The sequence below is a fragment of the Corvus moneduloides genome, chromosome 5, assembly GCF_009650955.1.
Source record: "Corvus moneduloides isolate bCorMon1 chromosome 5, bCorMon1.pri, whole genome shotgun sequence".
NCBI lineage: Eukaryota > Metazoa > Chordata > Aves > Passeriformes > Corvidae > Corvus > Corvus moneduloides.
The window spans coordinates 48,951,944-48,976,506 of NC_045480.1; the positions used below are offsets into that span (position 1 = coordinate 48,951,944).

General features: G+C 39.1%; 1 protein-coding gene across 2 annotated transcripts in view; it reads left to right on the forward strand.

Moving 5' to 3' along the window:
* The first annotated feature begins 741 nt into the window (after positions 1-741).
* GUCY1A1 (guanylate cyclase 1 soluble subunit alpha 1) overlaps positions 742-24,563 on the forward strand; it is a 37,645-nt gene continuing 13,823 nt past the window's right edge. Inside the window, exons 1-2 of one of the 2 annotated variants that reach the window (XM_032109301.1) lie at positions 742-840; positions 22,503-22,918. In XM_032109301.1, coding sequence (XP_031965192.1) covers positions 22,670-22,918 — 249 coding nt within the window. In that variant the 5' untranslated portion in view covers positions 742-840; positions 22,503-22,669. Of the gene's footprint in view, positions 841-1,282; positions 1,301-22,502; positions 22,919-24,563 lie in introns of those variants that run through there. The other variant, XM_032109302.1, reaches the window with a different exon arrangement.

The following is a 24,563-nucleotide window of genomic DNA, read 5'->3' on the forward strand; positions in this document are numbered from 1 at the left end:
TGGCGTCATGCAAGAATTCGGAACGTAATTTCAGACCAAGCCAACTCTACAAGGAGAGTTCTATGAATTTGTGTTCTAAATTGAAGTTGGCCACCTGATATGATGATGTTGTGTAAATGCTTTGGTTTTTTCTGTGCTTATCTGGAACGGTGCTCCTCTTCGTTCATTGCTTAACTATTAGGTTAAATAGTAGCACTCCAAGGCTACAGTTAAAAAGCTATATATCACATATTGTGCGGAATAACACTAGCAACAAGTAAATCAAAGCCGTGGTAGAGAAAATGCGAATAAAACAAATATGGCAGCACACGTTTCCAAACAGAAGGGTATGTCGAAGGATACTTCTATGCAAAGGACGTCAGTAACTACAGCGCCTTGCCCCCGATGACACAGGTTCCTACTCGCGCGGAAGCCGCAGACAGAAGCTCCCGACTGCGCAGACTGACATTTCTCCACATCTAAAGCGTGCGGTGCCGCAAGGCGAGAGGGCACTGGCGGGCCCGGGGCTATCGGGGAGCCCGTGTCCCGCCGGCAGCCCCCGGCGCCCCGCGCCTCCGCCAGTTCCCGCGCAGGGGCCGCTCCGCGCCGGCCGCGCTCGGCGGGGCGTGCGCGGCTCTACCCGGCCCGGGCCGGCCCGGCGGGGCCATCGCACCGCCCCCGGCCACCGCCCCCGCCCCGCCGCCGCCCTGATTGGGCCCGCGGGAAGGCCCCTCCCGCCGGGCCCCGCCGCCGCCGCGCCGCGCCCGCTCCCCAAATACACCTTGGCGGCGCCGGGGAGCGGCAGCGGCGCCTGCCCAGAGCCCCTCGGCGGGGCTGCGGCCGCGGGCACCCCGCGCCATGGTGAGTGACGGAGGCAGGCAGGGAGGGAGGGAGCGAGCGAGCGAGCGGCGCCCGGGGCGCGGCGAGGGGCGGCGGGGACCCTGGACAGCGCTGGGACGGGGCGCCCGGCCGTGGCCGCGGGGCGCTTGGGGCGCGGCCGGGGCCGGGGCCGGGGCCGGGGCTCTCTCCGGCCGGGCGGTGATCGGTGCTGAGCCCCGGGAGCGGGCGGGGGGGCGCGGGAAGCCCTCTCCCCTCAGCGCCCCGAGCCCCGTTCGCGCCGTGCCCCGAGCCAGATATGGGCGTGAGCGAAACAGGCTCGGTTCGGGGCTGGAAGCGCTCGGGGAGCCCGCTCGGGGCTCCAGCCACGAGGGCTACTCCGGCGGCCTTTGTGCATTGTGAGGCTTTCTAAGAATTCACAAACCGCTGGTACCCGTCAAGCTAATTCAACCCATTCAGGCTGCTGCTACTGCGTTATGCTTAGGTAAGGTTTCTTACTCGGTTTTCAAAGCAATTTGTATTATTCCACCTCATGAATTAGACACAAACCTGATACATTTCATCACATACTTGATGCTCTAACAATAACTTCATCTCTGCATCTGCTATTCCAATTATTTCTTCTTCCTAGGAAGAATAAATGAACCCCCAACCTGTGTTGCATTCATGATGATTAGCAGTTTTTCAGTCAATTTTCTTAGCTCCCCTCTTCTTTCCATTTTATCAAGACTTTAGGCTTGTAATCCCCTTTTTTGAGTGAATAGAGTTGTTTCTGTGGCTAAAGCTCAGTGACCATTACTAGCCTACATTTAGTATTCTCTTTATAAAATCATCCCTATCTATAATCATGAGATGCTTGAAAAGCTCTTCTCTCATATATAAAGGAGTGCTTTTATATGTTTTATATACATCTTATGTCCTGTCTCAAGCTTGATCTAATGCTGCTTCTAAAATGGCTCTATTTTCAGAGCTGGTTACTTATTCTCTGGATGTAGTAAGAAGGCTTTCTAAGTTCGAAGGATGATTTAACAGGAAAAAGTCATAAGCAAGGATGCAGTGTGTCTGTAATGCTGTATTTGGGCTTTTCACTTCCATTGGACTACAGGTTACACTGTGCTGCATGTAGGTTGGTCTAAAGACAAATGGTCAGACATTTACTATTTGGAATACTAGTAGGAAAACAGAAATTTTTATTCATTTAGATTTTCCAGTACGTAGTCTGAGAATACAGAGCTACAGAAAAATGTAACAGAGGAATTTTTCATAGCAAGTGTAAGAGTTTAATTATATTTGTATAAATAGAACAAAGTGTTTTACTTACTTGGAAGTGGTCTAATCTTAGAATTTTTTGTAAGACAAAACTCCCAATGGAGCCACTCCCTTTTCTTGTTGTTAGAATTAAGGTGATTTGTTTCCAAACTACAAAACGTAGTCATAAGGAAACATACACTTTAAATCATATAAATGGTTCTATTACTTTTCTAGGGTCAGGAACAAAAGGTGGTGACAGCGTGTACTGGGAAGAGATTCCTGTAACAGACTATTTTACATAATTAATCAGAGAAGATAAGCAATTCAAGCATCCAGAGAATGTGTTTAAATGTGTTACAAATGTTCTCTTTGTAGGGAGGAGAATTGTAGAGACGTTTCTTGCTTGGATTGTGTTGCTTTGGGGTGCTATATATGGCCATACGTTCTGATGACTGTTCTCCTCACTTTGCCAGTAGCAAGAACCTTAAATGAACCAGGTGATTGTAAGGAAGCATGAGGAGTACTGTAGCATTGATATAAAAAATTTGTGCTCCCCATTCTCAAAAAAAAAAAACATTTGCTGAAATCATGTTCATCCAAAGCAGGCAGGAAAAGTATGGAAGGAGAAAGAAGGAAAGCACATATTGAGATTTCCTGGTTGTACTTCTTTTCCTGTGGAAATATGTTACTTGCAGCTATTATGAGTCATGACAATGAAAGATCAGGAGGCAAACATTGGAGGAGAAGGTAAGGAATTTAGTTCTACAGTGGTTTTTTTACCCTTATTTGATGTCAATAAAATGTCTGACCAAAGTCTCACCTCCTCTCTCCCATTGGCTCACTTGCTGAGTACTCACTTAAATTAATCAAGTTTTTGATGAAACACTGAAAATGAGAAGTCAAAGTTAGTGTCCATAAAAGTAAGTGCTAAGGTTGTGTATATTTGTCTTATTGTGATTAATGCTTTCTTTAAAAAATCTGTCCTTAGCCTTCTGTGACAGTCTGTTTCAAAACAGATCCCATAGTGAAATGAAAACATAAGTAAGAGTTGATAATAAAATCTAATATGCCAAATATCAGTAGCAGTCAAAACCTGGTTATGTCGTGCCCTAAAAGATAAAATATCACTGTTATTTTGAGTATGAATGCCATCTGTTTAAAATTCTAAAAAAAACCAACCGAGACTCAAAATAAGCAATCCAAGAAGCCAAGAGCGAGTTTATGGCAAACACAGCTATTTTCCTTTTAATTGGAAAGACTTGTTCAACAAAAACTACTGTAAATTTTATTGTACTTTAAAAAATCCTCAAAAACTAAAAATCAAGCCCCTCAGGAGTCTAAGCAAGCATATGCAATGTCCTAAATTATCGACAAGGAAATATGTGTTAGGAGGTACTGGCTGTATTTTGTAGCTACTTTGTAGACTAGCAACAGGTTTTAATTTTTCTTTATAGAACCTTATTCATTTAAGAAAAGTTTAGTATAGGTAAAAAGAAATATTATTTTAAAAGAGTTTTTGGAAACTACAGGACATAATTTGAAGTATTTTGTTATAATGTTGTAATCATTACGTTTCAGCTTGCACATTTTATTAGCAAATGAAGTTTGAGCCATTGGAGAGCTGCCATTAGAGTTTTTTTCCTGCAATTCCTTGCACATTTTGTACTTTTTTATTTACTTTTTAAAGACCTTTATTGTCTACATGTCTTTTAAAATTTACTGCATTTATGTAGATGTTTACCATTTCAATTAAGATTTTTAGCATTTGATATTAAATTAGGCCAAATCTTATATTTGACATTATTTTGAATATTCTTTCTAGCTTGTCTTCACCTTTTGAGATATGGCTGTATGATGTATGTATGATGTATATTCAGCATGTTTTGCATGAATAGTTGTATGACAAGTAGAGATTCAAGTTTATCATTAAACATAATATATTTTTAAGTCAGTTCAGGGCATAGGTTTTTGTTCAAGAAAGCAACACTGTTCAGGGCAGAATGTTAGTATCTATTTGATTTTAAAATTACAATAGGTTTTAAGCATGTGGTTAAATTGACTAAGGCTTCTAGCTATGATGTAAACAACAAATTAATTTTTTCTAATAAAGGCAGCAAACTTTGCTAGAAACAGCAGATTTTCTGTAAGGTTTTTGTTTATAGATTCACCTGCTTTGAGACAATTGGAAAAAAAAACGTGTTAATATCTGTAATTAAGACTTTTACTTGTACCGTAGGTATTGACTGCAGCTCATTTGGTAATATGCTGTTCTTCCATTTTTTTGGTTGTCCTACTTGGGTGATGGCAGGTCAGTGCTAGGAAGTGGCTCACCACACATGTTTTTGTACATGTGGTGTCTAGAGCAAACTGACATCTTCTCCCTTTTTGTAGGAGTGCACGTTTCACTGTTCTCAGTTGTTCTGCTGCTTCATGACCTAAGTCAGAGAAAATATCATCTCTGGGGATTAATTTTACTTCACCACAGAGAGACCTCACCAAGTCCTGTTCCTTGATTCAGACCCCAAGCACCTCTGCGAGCTTTAGGGCCTACACAGGCCTTCAGTCTTTGAGAGAATCCCACCCTATCAGAGCACAGTATTTTGTGATATTCACTTCCACTTGTTTTTCGTTCATATTTCCTATTACATGATAGTTTTGTTAACTGGAATAGGTGCCCTTGCTAAGAATATTACTGCTTTCAGATTTAATTGAGATTTAGTTGTATTTTAACTGACATTCTCATTTGATTCAAATACCCCCTTCCATGGTTCAAACCTTCACTGCTACTTTTAAGCACCCTCCCAGCTACTTGAACTTGGCAGTATTGTGGTACACATTCTTCTTGATTTTACTGCTCTGACTCTTTAAATTAGTTCCTTTGTATTACTTAATGTCAATTTGTGAATTGATTTTCTTCTTGCATATTCACTATTCACACTCGAAGTAGCTGCTCCAAGAGAACGGTGCCCTGCTAGTAGAAGCATTCAAACCAGCCCCTTCCTGCAAGTCAACCCCAGGAGGGTAATTCCTTACAGGGAGTGCACTAAGCCCAGATGATAACCAAGCTGTGACCTTATGTGGTATTTCTGAGAGGGTATTTCTTTCGTGAGAGCCCCCCTGTCTGTACTTCCTGTGCATATGTATCTGCCTGTGAACACAATGCTGTGCTGTCGATACTTGAGTGACAAGGCCACTTTTCCTCTGCCCTAAGGCAAGAGGAAAAATGCCTGGGGACTTGCATCCCTGCATGGGGCTATGGGACACAGAGCTGTCCAGAACCATCCCTTGGGATGGTTTGGCTATGCCTTGCACTTCACGCATGGCTATGCCCATTGATTGTTTCAGCTAAGTCTGTATAGAAAATAGGTCAGCCATGCAGTGGCTCAGGAAGAGAGCTTTAATTGTGTGGTCGTAATCTAGAAACAGGACGTGTATCATCGTGGAGAAGAGTGGAACCACTTCCAAAGATGTTATCAAGCATTGTGGAATCTAGCACTTAGACAGCTATTTGTATTAGAGAACTGCAGGGAGTATCCTGTGCGAGTCATCCAATTGCTTCCCTGTGAATAATGTAAAAATTTCTTGTTAGAAGGCAATGTGCTAAAGAATTCTTTGTTTATTTTCCCCTCCACAATGGAAATTGAAAGAAACATATATTTATGAAGTGAATCTCTTCCTCAGCCCAGTTCTGAGTTACTCAGAACAAAAATGTGTCACGCTTTTGGGGAAAATGTATTTTGTGGGAATCCTCCTGGTGTAGTTCTAGAATGTCACTGATTCTAGGGAGTGCAGTAAAACTTAAGGCTTCTGTGATGCCATGTACAGTAGTTGCTGCTCAACTCGACACTTTTAATGAATAATAGCACAGAAACAAGTTTCTCAATAGTGTATTAGACAGAAGTGTGTTGTATAGAGATGACTGCCTTTCTAATACTGACCTTGGTAAACATGTGTTTAATTTCATTTTAACCTTGCATTCCATTTGGCACTTGATAGAGATGGAGACTGACAAAAATTGTTCAGGGAAAGCTGATTACCCTCCTTGGCAAATACAGAAACTCCTCACACACAAAAGAGCATTAGTAAAAGCCTGAATACAACAGAGGAACACCTCAGCAATATTTCTAGTTTGTAACTTGGAAAAATTGGGATTTTACATTTGCTCATAATTATTTCTATGATTTGAAAACACAAGACAATATACTCAAGGTGATGCCTTCTGGTTTATAGGGAGGGACATCTGCTTACATGAATAGCTGTGTTTTTCCCTAGCCCTGACTGCAGGCATCCAGGAGCCTAAAATACTCATTGCAGTTCCTGTTTTAAATAGAACTGCTAAAAATGGCAAAATTTCCATGTCTTTGGAGAAAGCATGTATCAATCTAACTTTAAATTTCAGGTTTTTTTTGTTTTTGCCAAAATTGTCTTCACAGTTGTCTCTTGCCTCTTTGCACTGGCAAGCTGAAAGTGGAAAACCGTTTGCCTTCATGATAAGAAAAATCTTTGGTGGACTGAAATTGTTGAAATTTTAGTGAAAATAGAACCATTAGTCCATAGAACGAACTCACAAGGCATATTTAGAGGTAGGATTTTAGAATTTCCCCATGGGAAGAATGGTATGAAGGGAGAGAGTCTTATGGCTTAAGTAACTTAGCAAGGCTTTTGGTCAATGGGGACCTGATTTTTTTTCTCAAAAACGTCAGGAAATCTTGACAGAAATAATTACAATTAATTATAGTTTGAATTAAATGCTTATTTTGGTACAGTTAAAGGTTCCCAAACAAGCTGCATGATATTAAAAACCAGACAAGGGGAAATACATTTCCTTTAAGGAATTACGAAGCCTTCAGAAGTAACAGTGACATTAAACCTGCTGTGTGCTAGCTATGAAGATTTAGTGTGAGGTTACCTTCCTTGTTCTGCTTGTATATATAGCACCTGCATCCTTTTATGAGTTCTATCTGCAAAATCTGTTAGAATTTTACTTGTGTAAAGTGTTTTCATCCCGTTGTTCTTTTTACTATCTTGCTGCCAATTTTTATAAGGTCAGACTCGACTTCTCTAAGTCACTCATCTATCTACTAAACTGCCCAAGAAACTTGTGCAATCTCTTAACTTGTGCTAAGACATCTGGATTGACTTCTGAGCTCGGCTTCTTTTGTGATCTCCAGCATGGCTTATTTCCCCACTTAGAAAGGAGGCATAGTTATGGTCCTTTCATATCCCATTTTTTCTGTCTTACCCATTCAGGGGGCAAACCCTCCAGGTCAGACTTCATCTTGTGCTGTATATTTCTCTATGGCCCTGCTCTTAATTGGAGCCTTCTGGCTTAAAATAAGCAAGTAATAGGCCTACCAACAGCAAAAGAGAGAGCAGAATGCAGGGTATCAGTGGCACTATTTCTCTGCTAAGCAACCTGTCCAAGGATGAACTCACAGAAGGTTAAATACCAGTCTTTAAATGTAAGCAAAAGTTCTGTAAGAATTTTCAACCCATTGTGGTCTTGATGACTAAATAGTGACACCTTCATGAATGTTAGAAGGTAATGAAATATTTCCCTTTGCAGACAAAAACATTGGGTTGTGCGGTGGCAATGAAATAACACAGAGGAGACCAGTCTTCAGTCTCAAGTTAGACACCGTTTGCAAAACCTTTTGATGTGCTCATGAAGCAGAGACCACATTTGCAAAGGGACACTGAAAATCTGCAGCTGATCTGGAAGTTAGTATCAGCTTTGATCAGGTTCACACTTTCCATGTATGTCATATGCTCCAGATCTGTGGGAGATGCAGCACAATAGCCAACTATATGTGGAAAAAGTCATTGACCATAACAGTAGTAGATTTTAGAAGCAACAGAGGCATGGCTAGTCACACTTTGAAGTGTGCAGCTATACCATGCATGAGATAGAGGTGGGTATCATGAGACTTGACTATTCTCATAGCAGATTAGAGACTGGCACTCAGAAATGCCAGTAAAAACTGGCCTTAATGGTTGCTTAATATATGAAATGTGGTTTCATGATACCTTCCTTTGAGTTTCTCTTTGAAAATGATTTTCATCTTTAAAATTATTATTTCCAAGTAACAGTAAGTTCTAAGCAAAAATGAGTTCAAATGATAGAGGGGAATTAAAAGGAAAAAATATCTTTTCAAATAGGCTTTGAAGTGGTGAAGAGCAAGGACTACTGATAGGATACAGGATTATGATTTACCCGTAGCAAAAACTAAAACAGAACATCTATCCATGCCCATGGTGTGGGCAGAATTTTGTTAGCAGTTAGTTGGTACAGGGAAAAACAAGATAGGAAACTGAAATGAGAGAGTGGTAGTGGCAGAAAAGCATCTAATGGGGTTAATATGTTTAAAAAAATAGTAGTTAGATTTTATTGCCATTGTTGTAACCTACTATATGGTAAATGGCTGATCTATTTAATGCTGGAATAAATATGCCAAAAAAGGCAGTTGTATGGGTTTATGTAACAAATACTCAGTGTTTTCTTTCCTGTTACACTACAGTAATGGAAAACACTCATAATCTTTAGTAAAACATTAATAACTGCATTCAGATCTTTAAACTTAGGTTTGGCACTCTGGTGTCTTTTAGCAAAGAAGCTGCATTACCTAGGAATGCAATCCTAATATCAGCTTAACATAGTATGGGCATTGTGGGATTTAGATGCCTGTTATAAACAGAGCTGAAAACCCAGAGCAAAGGTTTACAACATGAGTGTGCTGAAAAGGTGGTTGTGATACTGGGAGAACGTAATTTCTCCATTGCCACAAGATACTTGTAAAGTTAGTGCTTGTGTCTCATTAAAGCTTGTCAGGTCCAAGTATTTTAAATAAATGTTTTATATTTTCCACATCACCTAAACTGTAAGCAGAAATGTCAAATATTTCTGGCCCCATGTAAAGGAAGATTATACACAGTGCAGCAGATTTTCTTTCCTCCCTGTTTTGTTTTTACCTGTTGAGAGTGCACACTCGGCAAGATTCATGGTGCTTCAGAATGCTCTAGAATGCCAAAATGCTTAAAAAATACTGTCTTCATCTTGGCAGGAAATTCCTTGTGAAGGAGATACTACCTCTCTTTATCCTTAAACTTAGGTCTCTGCTTTACATCTTCTAGGAACTCGTGTATCTCATTTCCTCCCTCTGCCCCAGCTGTTCCCATGGCTGCTCAGCCTTTATTCCCTCGGAAAAGGGGGAACTTGCTGTGTAGCATCCTCTTTCTGTGCACGTAAACAAATACAGAGGTGGAACCTATTATTTGTTACATAATTAATTTTTTTTCAAGGGCCCAGTGCACAATACTTTTAACTTTCCAGTCAAAGGAGCAATCAATCTTCACGATTGTATTCAAATAACATTCAAAACCTATTTGAAGTACTCCTCTGAGTACATATGCACTTACTTTGGCTGGAATTTTATTTTGGTTCATTTTTAGGTTTTCTGCCACAATTCACTGTCCAGATGCTCTGCTCTTTCACCTCTGAAACAGCTGAAGTGTTTTCTTTGCTGGCTTGGATCTACTATTCACAGCAGCAGTATGCAACACAACAAGCTGGACACATTGTGTTATGTGGCTCCATTTTTTGAAATGAATGTAGTTTCTTAATGTAATGAGAGAAAACAGGTGTTCAGTGGTGGATTTCCATTTTACAGATTTAGAAAGCAGCACATACAGAGTGGTTATTCTTTAACATTTGGTGGGAAATTGTACTTAAAGGACCTTTGGTGTGAGACAGCCACTACACTTAAAGTGAGCCTTAGGTCTCTGGGTAGCTGAAGTGTTGAGACAAAGATTTTTATCAATAACATTTGATTTTAGTTTGGATTCTCAACAAAGTAAATCTGAGATGACTCTGTTGATACAATTTGGCTGTTGCTCCTGTTTGGGAGCTCCTCCAGACCAAGATTCTCAAGCTGTGTTCTGTGCTCATTTTGCCTGAGGACTGAAGCCCAGCAGTGAAGCATAAATTGCCACACCTTGAATTAAGAACTGGGTGCCCATACAATTCCTTACCTTCTGTGGTGACACAGTGGGAGGAAGGTCTGTCTTATGGGTATTGGTGATTGCTGACACCAGTGCACTTCCATGCCGCCTCACTGGAATGCAGGTCAGGGCCTTCAAGGCAGCCAGGTAAGTAGTGCTTCCATCCTGGGATCTCAGATACGTGTGCAGCACTAACTGGTGTTTCAGAAGGCCTGATGGAGAGAGAAGAGGTTCATTGTAGACATATTATAAAACACAAGTGAAACATCTTTAAAAAAGAAAATGTAAAATTAGGAAACAAAGCCTTAAATCGATAACAATGGACGTCTGGCCTTTGTGTTACAAACCAATGCCATTCAAAACAAAATACTAGAAAATAACATAGGAAATGTCCAAGTTTAGGAAGTTATTACTTCTTTATTAACACAGAGCAGCCTCATTAAACAATGCTGCAAAACAAGGTATGTCATTTCCAGCCTCCCAATAGATGCTTGTGCGGCAAACCAGTGACACTAGAAATTGAATCTTGACAGCCAAATCAAGGTAATAAACATATATCCTTCTTTAACTGTGCAACAGAGTGTAATATATAACCAGCAGAGTTGGTTGAAGCACAAAAACAACAACCAAAAAAATTCTCCTAAAATCTAAAATACTGCTGGAAAGCTCCATGAAATTAGCATGTCAACATGTTCTATAGGCTATACTGACAGATTACAGAAAAATTATTTGCCTGAGAACCTACCAAACTTCAGTGGATTTGTAGTAGAGAGAAAGCACTTTATCAGTAAGAGAACTGTCCGTTCCATTACAAATAGTTTTGCTCTATTGCCCGTGTTTTCCTTATTTCTTATGGATTTTTTGTTCCTCATGTTCTACTATAGGTTTTCTTCTGATTTTTCCTCCTTGATCCTTTATTCTGTCTGTATCTCCCTTCATTTTATCTCTGTTCATAAAGAACAGCACATACTGCAAAATAAATAAGAAAAAAAACAAAAGAAAATCTGCAATCTGAGAAATGAAGACAAGCTTTGATCTTTCAGACTTTGGTAAGAATATTGTGATGTTAACATTGTTGCAGCCAATGCAGTTATATAGGTTGTGAAATGAAGAAACGTGGGTAATTCTAGATACCCTGCCTAGAATAACTCCAGGAGGATTAACCTGTGGTTCATGCAATGCACAATATCTGAGGACCTTGCACAAAAAGTCACAAAAAAGCAGCAGAAGAATCCTTGCGGTTAAAATACATTTAATTTGCCTCAATAATTAAACCCTGAATTTGTACCTCAAATTAGAGGCTGGCAGTTGATACATATGATCAAAGTTTCTGCACTGTTCTTTGTTAACCTTTTCTTGGATTTCCATTCCTCTGTATCTCTTAATCTGTGGTGAACATGGCCATTATCTCTGAGTTAATTTTGCATTCCTTCTCCCTGCTGCTCTCATTTGCATGTGCTGACTTTTCCTGTGCAGAAGTAATCTGAAAAACACTCTGTGCAATTTGATTTCTTTCACATGCTTAAAAGAAGAGTTGAATAAATGGAACGGAAGGATTTGAAAGATCAGTAACTGTGATAACTTCAGCAATTGCACTGGAGACAATAACAAGCATCACAGATTGGCTTCCTGTTGAATGTTCAAAATCTGCTTCTGGATTTATTTAATCTTTAGTTTTGTTACAGAGGTGGTATACATTAACAGCAGGCTAATGTTAGTCATTAACTGCTTATTTGTTGTGATTAACAAGATTAATTTCTCCTAATACCACATGTGCAGGCTCAATATTTGACAAAAGCTCTCATCTTTATGTAGCTTCATTATTTTAGTGTAAAAAGAAGCCTGTGTTTTTAAAGACAATATAAATTCACATATTTACCTAGCTTTCTGTGCTTTAAATGCATATCTGCTGTATTTTGCAGAAGAGTATTAGAAAACAACTAAACAATATACTCAAAGTGGTATTGTAATGTATTCCTAAAGCATTCAGTCTCGTAGGATACTGGTAATATTTTCAAAGGTAAGATGCACTGCTTTTGTGTACTCAAAGCTTTTTTAGAAGAGCAGATTTTGAAAGAGGTGGGCTATGAATAACTATATCTGCCTGTACCATTGTGTGCAAAATGACAGGCCAATCAGTGAAATAAAAAAGGAAGGTGCTAATTTACAGTGCACATGGGCTAAATCAGCATTTCCAATTATTTTTAAACATGTTTTGTAGCAGAAACCATCTGTAGGCATTTAACCAAAAAGAAAGGTGCCTTCTGATCCTGCCCTGCAAATACCATGGAAGAGAACAACTGGGAAAGTAGCTGACTTCTCTGCTTCTTCAGAGCTGCTTTTTTCTGCCATGGGATATACCTAAAGCAAAATCAGTATCTGTATGATGGCTGTGAAAACACTGCTTCATCCATCTATTCGAATGGGTTGATTACACATCTTCAATCAATATGTTTTTTCAGAAAAGGTACAAGGACATGACCTCAATGCTGCAGGACAAACCATTTTTGCTAATTAGAAGTTCCTGTTTTTACCTTCCTATGCATAGTTTTTAACCTTTCTGTAATCTCAAATGACCTCAGTTCTGTGATTATCGCATCTGCACACTTAGCTGCAAAAACCCAACATTAAAAAGACAAGGTTGTATTTTGGTTCAAAAATCAGAAAACATTCAATTTAAAAAGCCAAGGTCCTATGTTTGTTCAAAAATAAGAAAAAATGCAAATTAGTATTTCAGGGACAGCAGTCACAGACCTTTTAGGTTTAATCCTATTCCTGCTATATCCAGAAATCTGCTGTTGACTTCGATGGGAGTTGGCAGGAGTCCTTAGCTATGAATAAATATGAAAGGTAGTTGTCAGTGATTTTCAGTGCTAAAATGATTTTATAGACATTGTAAACAGAAGTGACAGGTGGCAAATACCCAGTCAGAAAACTCTGCAAGTGAAATCTGCTAATGAAACACTTTTCTTTCTACAGACCTAGTTTTCAGACAGTTCTCTAAGATCTGTGGAGTTCATGGAAACTTTTAGTAATTTTATTTATAATACTTTTAGTACTTTTATTTATAAAACTTGCTGTTCATTATAATTTAAAGCTGTGAACACAAAGGGAATATTTAACCATATGCACTGTCATTAGACACTACAATCAATGTTTTATGTTGCCCTACAATGCTCCAGTATATTTAGGAAAATAATATTTATGCAAACCTATGTGTCAGTTGTAGAAACAGTTACATGAACTTCTGCAAGATCAGTATGTGCAGGTACAAATCTCAGCAAGATAATTGTCTTTCAAGAAATAGGGGAAATTTTTTATCATCTCTGAAAGATGCTTCACAGTTAATCCAGACCATGGTGCTCAAATGAGAAGTTTCTTCATGCATTAGAAATTTAGAGTTTTTAAACAGTTTATTATTTAATTTATTGAAAAAAAGATGCAGCAATCTAGGCTAAGTCATGAATACTAGCTAAAGATTTCACTAATGGTATGGGATAAAAGGTTACTAGATTTCCCTTTCATCATTAAATAATTACCACTTTTTTTTTTACTTTATTTGCTCCTAAATAGCACTTTTGATCTATGAAATAAACAAAAATCAGATTTTGCAGACATTTAAAGTTAAAGGTCCAGTTAAATGAGTGAAGTGCTATGCATTGCTAAGTTTGAGAGATTGAGCTGTGAGTAGGTATTTGGAAGGAATCAGTAAGCACAACAGTTAACAATGACTTCATGTTCTAGACCCTCAGTGCTCCTCCTTTTGTGGATTCTAATTAAATTCCATTGGCTATGGGCAACACTTTGATCTTTACATTTAACTCCTGCTGACTGTCACAACCACTGCATGTCCTCAGGACGAGTTTTAATTCTTGAAAAGAAGACATAAACTTATTTTTCTTAGCTTTTCTCTTACAAGTTTTATGAAAGTATTGTACTTTCAAGGAATGCAAGTGCAGATTGTGCTATATTTAAAAATATATTCCTTCAAAGTGTGAGAATAATTTCCAGATGCATTGGATTGCTTGCCCTCATTGCAGGAGCTCTTCAACTGTTTCCTCATTTGGGCAGCCGGATCACTCGAGGTCTCATCAGTTATGTCAGTTCAGTATCAGTATTTCTCAAAAAAACCCCAAAACCCAAGCCAGAAACTTGAATAGTGCATCATGGTTGCATACAGGTATCTAGTGTTTGTTGAGGTATCCTTATCTGTGCCTCAGGAAGAATGGCTGTGAGCAGTGCAGCTGCAGGGCTCCTGCAGTGTGAGGAGGCCGTGGCTCTCGGGGCGCTATCTCCATTGGAAGTTGCTTAGCTGGGGGTCCAGCCCTGCTGTGGGCCAGGGATGAGGGGGCATGGATGTGCCACAGCCGAGGGCTGCACTTCATCCTGAGCGTGTGACGGAGGGAGCAGAGGATCAGGTGCTGTGAGCCTGCCTGCTGGGCTTGCTGGGGAGTGTTTTCACAGAGAGGTTTTGACTCACAGGAAGAGAATATTTTTCCCACGCTGTCTTCTCAGCATGTTATTTGGTCCTAGCATAGGAAAATATTTACCCTACAAAAGTACTTAATGTGATACTTAAAATGGCAAATATGCATTTTATCAGCAACATTTGGGAATCGATCCTTCCTTTAGCTACATGCCAAAACATGGGTGTAGTAATTAAGGTCCCCTCTTTGCTTTTAACTGAAACCAGAGATGTGGCTGCAATATAACTTTCACATCTGGAGTCTGGGCTTCTCCCAGGGGTATATTTGGATCCAGGGACTTGCTTCAGACCATTACAGGGAAATGAGTCAGTCACAAAACCAATATAAGAAATATAGTGATACTTTAAAATGAGGGGTTTGCCGTGTCATCAAGAACATTAGTTTCAATATTAATACCTAGCGTTTGATGTTATTACACAAATGCTAATATTTTAAAGCAGCAGAAATGTCTGTCTCATGACCTTAAAATAAGACATATTAGTAGTTTTGAAGTTGACATGTATTCTGTGAAACTTGTTTTCAAGATAGATGACAAGATAGAGAAGTAGATAATTTTTTTCTCACAAAACAAAGGTAATTATTTTCTTCATCTCCTGGCTTGGTAGCTGTCTAATGTTGCAGATCACAACCTATTCAACTTCGAGCACAGAGCAAACACTTGATTGTGTCTCTGCTTCTTAAAATACTTTATACAGAAGAGAAAAGTAGAAAGGTGAGGAAATTCCACATTATGTGGGGGGAAAGATTTCTTGTAAAGCAAGGTCTAGATTTTTAGCTTGCCGTAAGCAGTCATATAGTCATATGGGACAGTCACTGGGATGAGTTACAATACTGAATTTGGATTTACTAAAATGTTTGGACTGTTAAAACAATGATGGATTGGTATGATTTGTATTATTTTATCATAGCTGCTTTACTATCTTTTACTTTGGTAATCACTGCAATTCCACTAATTCAATAAGATCTGTGGTGTGCTGTGGTATTTCCTTATTATCAAAAGTATGCTGTGACTTACAGAAAAATATTGACTCTACTTGTATTAGAAATAGCCCTAAACAGTGCTCTGTCTGGTAATGAGAACACTGGAACTGGGCTTGCACAGCACACAATGGCAATCTGTGCTTTGGAGAAAAAACGGTAAAAGACTACTCTTAAAGGGCTCTGAGGTAGACAGATCAGAACCAGGACTGACGTGAAAGAAAGAAGGGTGGAAATTTTGGGTGAACAAGCAGGAAAGTTAATGCCTGGCAAAGCATATTCCTTTTGGGAGCTGGAGTGGAATTTGAGATTGCTGAATCTACTAATTTCTTGTGAAGCCCACTGTTCAATATCATGTCTTATCCTGATCTATAGAGAGGATAACAACCTTTCATCAGTTATTGCCTTTGCTCAGGTAGCAAAAATATGTACTGTGAAAAAACCTAGAATCTTTCAGGATAGAAAGGAACTACTTTGTAGAGTAAGTAAAGCCAGTGTCTACACTGACACAAGGGTGGTAATGATTTAGGATTGAATGGTCATGTACATTAGGGGGTTTCTAGACCTCAACTCCTTTCCTATGCAATACCCAAACAAATTAATGCTTTGAGGGGTGTGTACCCTGGACATGTTTAGCAATGAAGCAACCAATGAAAGATTAACTTACTTGTACAGGATTTAATAAGACTAATAAATACTTACTTTGACTTCTTAAAATATGAGCTTATATATTGATGTGGACTTGAGGTGTTTATTCTTAGTATTTTAGAAACCTCCTTAAGATCCTTGGAAACAGACCAATCACCAGGGCTTTGATTTTGTTGCTACCCACAGCACATGAAGTAGAAAAAAATAAGATACAGATATTGTACTGCATATTATTTAGAAAGAATTGCAAGATTTAGTTATTTTAGCTGTGTTTTTCAGCTGATAGGCAGAGCAGCTGAAACAGAAATGAGCTGCTACTGATAGGGTGGGTGTTTGGTCCTAACCTGTCTCACTAGAAGCTGGTTGTGTTTTGCCCGTGCATAAAAGGAGCAGCTCCTGCCTTGCTCTCTGCAGAGGCACTGACTGGCGAGGGGCAAAAGGCAGGGATTTCTGAATCCCACAGAGATTAGAGCTGAGTGGGAATAGCAAGCCTCTTTCTTACATGAAGGCAGAAGTTAACAGCTGCTTCTGTGGAGGCAAAGGCTTCCACACCACTCCTGCAAGTGCTGCACTCTTGTACTAGAGAAAGTTAGATTCAGTCAGCCGTATCTTTTGACTGCTGAAAAAACCCTAATTTTTTTTTTTTTTAATTCTTGCTCAACATGCAGCAGTTCATCTAACAAAGGGATATGTATAATTTAAAATTTAAAAAATGGCATATCATCATACCATATTCTGTCTTACTGTGAGCAAAGGACTCTGCTTGTTGTAAGAGAAAAGTATTTAATGCTGGTTTTAATTTTTGTGCCATGTCCATAAATTAAGATTGTAAACTACCTTTAGCTACTGTTGACAAGTGGTATTGCTTAATTATTATAAATGGATGTGTTAATATTAGGGGTTATACTGTATGATTGATTCATTGATCTGTATTGCAAGACAGTGTCAAGAAATGTTGTAATAAAGGAAATATTCAGAAGCAGCCAGTACAAATAAACATACAGGAATGCATTTTGACTGTGAGACAAGTGTAGATGTAAACTTAGAATGAAATGTTTGTACAAAGCATTTTGAGCACTGTTAAGTTATTCTGCAGCTATGACTATAGTGTGTAAAGTCATCTTCATTTTTCTGAGTGGCACAGTGCCATGTTGTATTCAGTCAGACACTAAATAAATTGGCTGCTTGTAGTTAGATCTCACAGCAGATTATTTAATTTTAATTTTCAATTTGTTTCCCAAGGTAACTATGACATCAATTAATGTGTCAGAGATGGAGAATCCGCATTAAACACTGCTTCTCCCCTGGGATGAGCTCTCTCAAACAATGTTTGGAGAGAAATTAAAACCAGAAAACTTTTTTCATGTTTCTTTTCTTTTGTTTATGATCAGAAAATGTCTAAAGATACAGTGAACAATGGGAGAGCTGGTGTTCCTCATTCCTGAAACATGTCTGCAGGTGTTTAACTTAACCTGTGATGTGTGGTATCATCTTTGTCGTACCATTTGAAGGTCCATTATACTGCTGAAATTCTTTATAATTTCTACACTGGGGATTCATTATCTTTCTCCTGTCAGACCTTTAACACCACTGTCTAATTACCATCTGAGTGAGACAGATTTTTGTATAACACAACCGACTTTTTTTCTGAATATTACTTAAATTAAGTGCAAGATGCACTTAGGATACCAGATGCAAACTTGATGTTTTAATAAAGGAAGACCTAGTCTATGCAGAGAGGGTTTTTTTTTTTTCAGTATTTGAATCCTCTGAAGTGTCATGGAATTAGGTTATCCACTTTGTTAATTTGCAGATGTGATTTGGGGGGTTTTATCCTTGCAGAGGTCAGGAAGAGTTTTGAACTGACCACTGCTTGAAAATTGTTATACCTGTCAAATTGATAATGGTTTTGAATTGTGATCTTTGTTATCAAAGAACCATACAGTTTGTCTCTGAGAAAACAAGAACTTCAGGATTCTTAGAAAATGGTTCTTCAGAAAACTTTCTTTAGGAACTGTGTCTTCATTATTTTGACTTTAAAGATCTGATACTGGTTTTGTACAACAGCATTATTGCTAGAAACATCATGAATACCCATGTTCTTGAAAATCAATGATAATGTGTTCATAAATAGCAACTGGCAGGAGCCCAGGGTCATGTTCAGATCAAGGGCAAAGATTCCAGTCCCCACCAGGGCAGGAAGAGGCTGAATGTAGGTGTCCTGCAGCGCAAAGGATGGCATCACAAAAAGAAGCTGCAGAAACAGTAGCTGCATGTCCAGCAGCTTTGTCAACTCGGGGATCTTCACATCAGTGCCCATTTTGCCCCAAAAAAGTCTTTTCCCATGACCATCTTCTTCCCACTTGGCAGCTTCTACAGACTTTACAGGTGTAAAATGATGCCATCACTTCCTTTACAGAACTGATTCTACATGCCTGGATATTTTTCCTATCACAATAAATGTAATTTAATTAAAATACAATATACTGGCATAGAAGTGAACCCCAAATAGTTCCAGATTATTGTTTTCTAAAAATAGAGAAATAGTTTCATCAGCAGGAAAAAAATAACCAAAGAAACAGAAAACCCATGAAAACCATTGGTAATTGCTGAGGGTGATTCACTTTCTTTGTTCTTAGGTTAGTACAAATGCAGTAAATATTTGTTGTTATCTAATTCAGCCATTAATTCACTCTTACGTTCTTCACTGAGAAACTTTTTTAAAGAGTGTTTAAATAGCAGCATATACTATTGCAGTGTTGCATTCCCTGGGAGATGTTTTAAATGTTTAATTCTACATTTTTTCACCAAAATATATTTCAGAGTTTTTTCCTTTCAAAGTGCTGATATACTTGACTTAAGAAGTTTTAGTAGTTATTTTATAAATTCAAAATTTATCTTGAAATTTAAGGCCGAAATCCAGCAGAGCATGTGAGTATATATGTAAGATCCATCAGAGCCATAATTTAGTTCAGCTTTGACAATGGTGCATATATATATGTATGTTTACTTCAGTACACAGATCAGTCCAACTACAGAAAATACGGTTCTTTTCTGCTTTTCTTTCTTAGTATAGTAATATTTGGTATGTAATGGCTTCTGAATAAAAATATCTATACATATATATATATAAAACAATGCTTACAGTATAAAGTATTATGTATATTTATGTATTTGGAGTATAGTTCTTGCTTTAAACTTTTCACTGCCTTATTTGCTACAGAGTGTTATTCAGCAATAAAAAATGAAGCATATTCATACTGATGTCCATGCAGCAGAAACAAATGAGTTTCTGAGTAAAAACTGAAATCAGAAATATAAAATGTTATGTAAACATTCTTCAGCCTCTTGTTCTTAGCATTGTGTTTATTGATTCTTAAAATAAGACGGTAATTTTGACAGATGTCCCCTCGAACCTGGCCTGACACCATCAGTATTACAGCATACTTTAAAAGGGGCTTTGCTGCCAAATATTTTTTGCAGCAGCAGGTCCAATCAAAGTAGCGCCTGCCTATTTCTCCTTTTATCCGTGGCATTTGTGCTGTGTCTGCAGCACTCCTCTGCTGTGCCATTCATTCCAGCTGTTTCAAAAGCAGCAGCTGATAACCTGTATCAGAGAATTAGTTATTTTTAACCCTGATACAGTTGCCATGTGACCCCAAATGCCCTTGGGGTGTCTCAGGGGCAGAAACAAATGGTGTAGTGCACAGGCTTATTAAAGCTGTATTGCCTTTGAAAGAAATAGTTGTTGTATCTCCAGAGAGAAAAATGTAATACTGCTTCCAGAGTCACCAAAAGCTCTCGAGGATTATTTTTAAAGAGTATTATATGAGGATGAGAGGATCTGATTCAATGAGGTACGGTCAATAGAAAATGAAAGAAATGAGCCTTTTTCAGATTTCAGGTAAATCATCTTCACTAAACCATGTCCCTAAGTGCCACGTCTGCACATCTTTTAAATACCTCCAAGGATGATGATTCTACTGCTTCCCTGGGCAGCCTGTTCCAATTTTTGAGCACCCTTTCTGTGAAGAAATCTTTCTTAATATCAGTCTAAACCTCCCTTGCTAAAACTGGAGTCTGTTTCTGCTCATCTTGTCACTTCTTACCTGAGAGAATAGACTGACCCTCACCTTGCTACAGCCTCCTTTCAGACAGTTGTAGAAGCAGTAAGGTCTTTGCTGAGTCTCCTTTTGTTCAGGATGAACACACCCAGCTTCCCCAGCTGCTCCTCATAAAACTTGCACCCCAGACCCTTCTCTGGACATGATCAAGCACCTCAATGTCCTTCTTGTAGGGGGCCCAGAACTGAAAACAGGATTCAGGGTGCAGCCTCACCAGTGCCCAGTACAGGGGGAAAATCACTGCCCTGGTCCTGCTGGCCACACCATTGCTGATACAGGCCAGAATGCCATTGGCCTTCTTGGCCACCTGGGAACACGCTGGCTCATGTTCAGCTGGCTGTTGACCAGCACCCCCAGTACCTGGTCCTTTTCTGCCAGGCAATTTTCCAGTCACTCTCTCCAGCCTGTAGCACTGCATGGGGCTATTGTGACCCAGAGGCAGGAAGCATCACTTGGTCTTGTTGAACCTCCTGTCATTTGCCTCAGTGCATAGATCCATCCTGTCCAGATCCCTCTGCAGCAGATCTGCAGCAGTTTTGTGCTGCCTGCAAACTGACTGAGGGTGCACTTGATGGTCATTGGTTGTCGAGGTCATTGATAAAGATATTAAACAGGGCTGGCCCCAGTACTGAGCCCTGGGAACCCTGCTAGTGACTGGCTACCAGCTGAATGGAACTCCATTCACCAACACTCTGTGGGCCTGGCCATCCAGCCAGATCTTTGCCCGGCAAAGGGTGTGCTCGTGCAAGCCATGAGCAGCCAGTTTCTCCAGAATGTTGTGGGAAGTGGTGTCAGAGGCTTTATTTGGGTCTAGGTAGACGTCGTCCTTTTCCTTCATCCTCTAAGCACGTCACCTCGTCATAGAAGGAGACCAGACTTGTCAGGCAGGACCTGCCTTTCCTAAGCCCGTGCTGGCTGCGCCTGATCCCCTGGTTGTCCTGCATGTGTTGTGTCATAGCACTCAAGATGATCTGCTCCATGACCTGCCCTGGCTGACTGAGCCTGACTGAAGTCAGGCTGTCAAGGTGCATCCTCCTTCTGACTTGTCATGGATGGACGTTAACTTAACTAACCTCCTGTGAACTGGGACCTCCCCAATTGGTCAGGACTGCTGGTAAACAATGGAAGATGATTTAGTGAGCTCTTCTGCCAGTTCCCTTCATACCCTTGGGTGGACCCCATCTGGTCCCATGGACTTGTGTGCCTTAAGTTGCGTAGCAGGTCACGGACCATTTTCTCCTGGTTTATAGGGGCATCATTCTGCTCTCTGTCTCTGTCTTCCAACACAGGGCCTTAGTACCCTGAGGGCAACTGTTCTTGCTATTAAAGACTGAGGTAAAGAAGGCACCAAGTACCTCAGCCTTTTCCTCATCCTTTGTCACTAGGTTTCCTCCTGCATCCAGTAAAGGATGGAGATTCTCCTTGGCCCTCCTTTTGTTGCTGATGAATTGGTAAAAACATCTTTTGTGTTTTACAGCAGTAGCCAGATTAAGTTCTAGCTGGGCTTTGGCCCTGTAACAAATGGAACCATTACTAAAATTAAAAGTGCAGCTGGTTTTTTTAATGTGTTGTTTGGAAAATAGCACCTTCAAAAGCATAAAAATCCCTTGGTGTTTCCAAGCAACTGCAGTTGTGTAGTCAAATTCCCAAGATGTGAGTTGTCACCAGTCAATTGTTTTTACAAGAGAATCTAACCTTTGGTCTTGGATGGTTTGTTGTTTAAGAAGTGCACACACTAACTTTAGTCATATGTTTCTCTATTACATAAAGAACATCTTGGACATCAAGTAAATTTAGACCTAAGAATTCTTATAACTAATCTGTTTCATTGTGCCATATGAGGTAGTTTTTAATAGCTACTTATAAAGAATTTAAAAGTTTTCCTCATTGGAATTCCACTCTTTCAGAAACCTCATCCATCAATGTGACTAAATATGTGTCAGATAAGACAAGTCCTCTGCCTTAATCACTTTAATACCAACTCATACAAAACTTAACTGTGCATGCAACTTGAGTTACCTGAAGCACTGAAGTCAGTAGATATTACATGCTCAAAATGGCACGTGAGTTTAAGTGCTTTCCTGAGCAAAGTCCTCAAAAAGCCATTATTTTAGTGTATTTAAGATAAAACTGGCACATCATGGTAATTTAAAAGAGAAAATAAATGTTTGTAATTTTTTCTTTTTTTCTTGTTTTGTAGGGGCACAAGTTTTTTCCTGTGGTGATTTATAGCTACCAATAACCTTCCACAGTGGTTGCCGTATCAACCTATTATTCTGGCATCTTCTGCTCTTGTTAGTAAACAGAAGAGAACTATTAAACACAAAGCCAAGTACTCCTAATCTCAAGAGAGAGACTTCGTACAGTATGTTCTGTACAAAACTGAAAGACTTGAAGATCACAGGAGAATGTCCTTTCTCCTTACTGACTCAAGGTCACATTACTGAGGAACATGACAAGGACTGCACAGAAAACAGCTCTAGAGCAGCTTTGCCCATCTGCAAAGAAGTCCATGAAAAAGATGGTCAAGGGAACCTTCCACAACGGAAAACAAGCAGAGGTAGAGTGTACCTGCACACACTAACTGAAAGCATCTGCAAACTAATCTTTCCTGAGGTAAATAGATACTTTGTAATAATAAGACTTTAATAGCATTTAATTGTAAATGTTAAAAAAGCATTTTATGCCTGCCTTTAGATGTAAGCCTTTAGAAAGTTATTTTGACTTCAGAGTTTTTGTTCTTACATAGTTCTCCATAGTTTAAATCTACTTCCATTCCTTCTGGATATAATTTTGCCACAATCTACTTTGTACACACCATTCCTTCCACTGTATTTCCCCTATTTTTGCCTTGTATTTTTAACCTTTCACTGGTCTTTTTAATTTTAAATTTTTTAATCCAGCTATTTCTGTAGCATTTTTTTACACGGAGATATAGTAATAGAAATTCTGCCTTGTTACCTAATTATGTAAATTATGTGGTCATCTCATCAGTTCACTTAACTGAATCCAAACTGCTAAGTGCATTAGTCATTATCGCAAAAAAATTAAAATAGCTGTTTCCATCTGCTATGATGCTAACCTCCTGTCATACTATTTTTAAAAACATTACTGTTCGTGTTTACCACAAAGATATTCTTATGTCTCTGCTCAACTTGAGAACAGGTCCAGTGCAGGCTTGCTTGAGTGGAGATGAATACCATGGTTTATCTCTGTAAAAAGAACATGAAAAATGTAGCTCCATAACATTCAACTCTTGGCCTTGTCTCAAATTCAGTGGAAAGTTTGAAGGAACTGACTGACAAATGTTGGGAATACCAACAGCAAATGGTCAGTTCTGTATAGTTATTTAATTACAATTCCATTACTTGGATATTCAGTGTACCTTACTTAAAGGGCTGGAGTTTTGTTAAATCTATTTGCAGATAATGGTTATGCAGCTCTTCATCTATTACCCATTTACTAAACCTCTAGGTAACTAAGTTTTGGAAAACCCCTTTTTACCTCTGCTGCACTTACACAGATGGAATTCATCCCTTTAAACCTTTAAACTGATCTTTGAATTTATAAAGAATAAGACTTTTAAGCCAAAATTGAACTGGCAAAGCACCCTTTCCAGGGTGTCATGATTGCTGTATTCCTTTTCTAGTATATAGTTGTTGGTGGGATTTTTAATAACGGGTATTTTTTTTTCTCTTTAAAGAGTGTTATAAATGTATGCAGTTACCTATTACGTAATCATGATAGGCTAGTTCATCAGTTGGGACAAAAGCTTGGCAACGTGATGATATTATGACCATGTACCCTAGGAACCATTTAAGTTCAAAGTTATTGTTGCTGCTATTTACAATTACTCTACTCATATTTATTAGAACTTTGTCCATGTTCTCATGATCGTTTGGGGTAAAGCCATAAGCATCTTCCTAATCCTAGTTTTCCATAAAAGGGTTTTGCTTGTTTAGAAACATTTTTCATTGCTTAGATACTTTACAGTACCTTACTTAAACACCATTGAGTAACATCATCTTCCTTCCTACTGGAAGCTCCAAAACAGGGCTGCATCATGACCCCTATTGATTCATGAACTTCTCATGGAAACAGCGAGCTATGCATGGAAATCCAGGACAGTGCATCCACACAACTTTTTGATTAAATTTGAGATATAATGTAGTGCCTGTTGTTGTTATATTTTCTTCTTTCTTTACAGAAATATAGAGAACATTGCTCATATATAAGTAATGAATTGAGTGGCATTCCACTT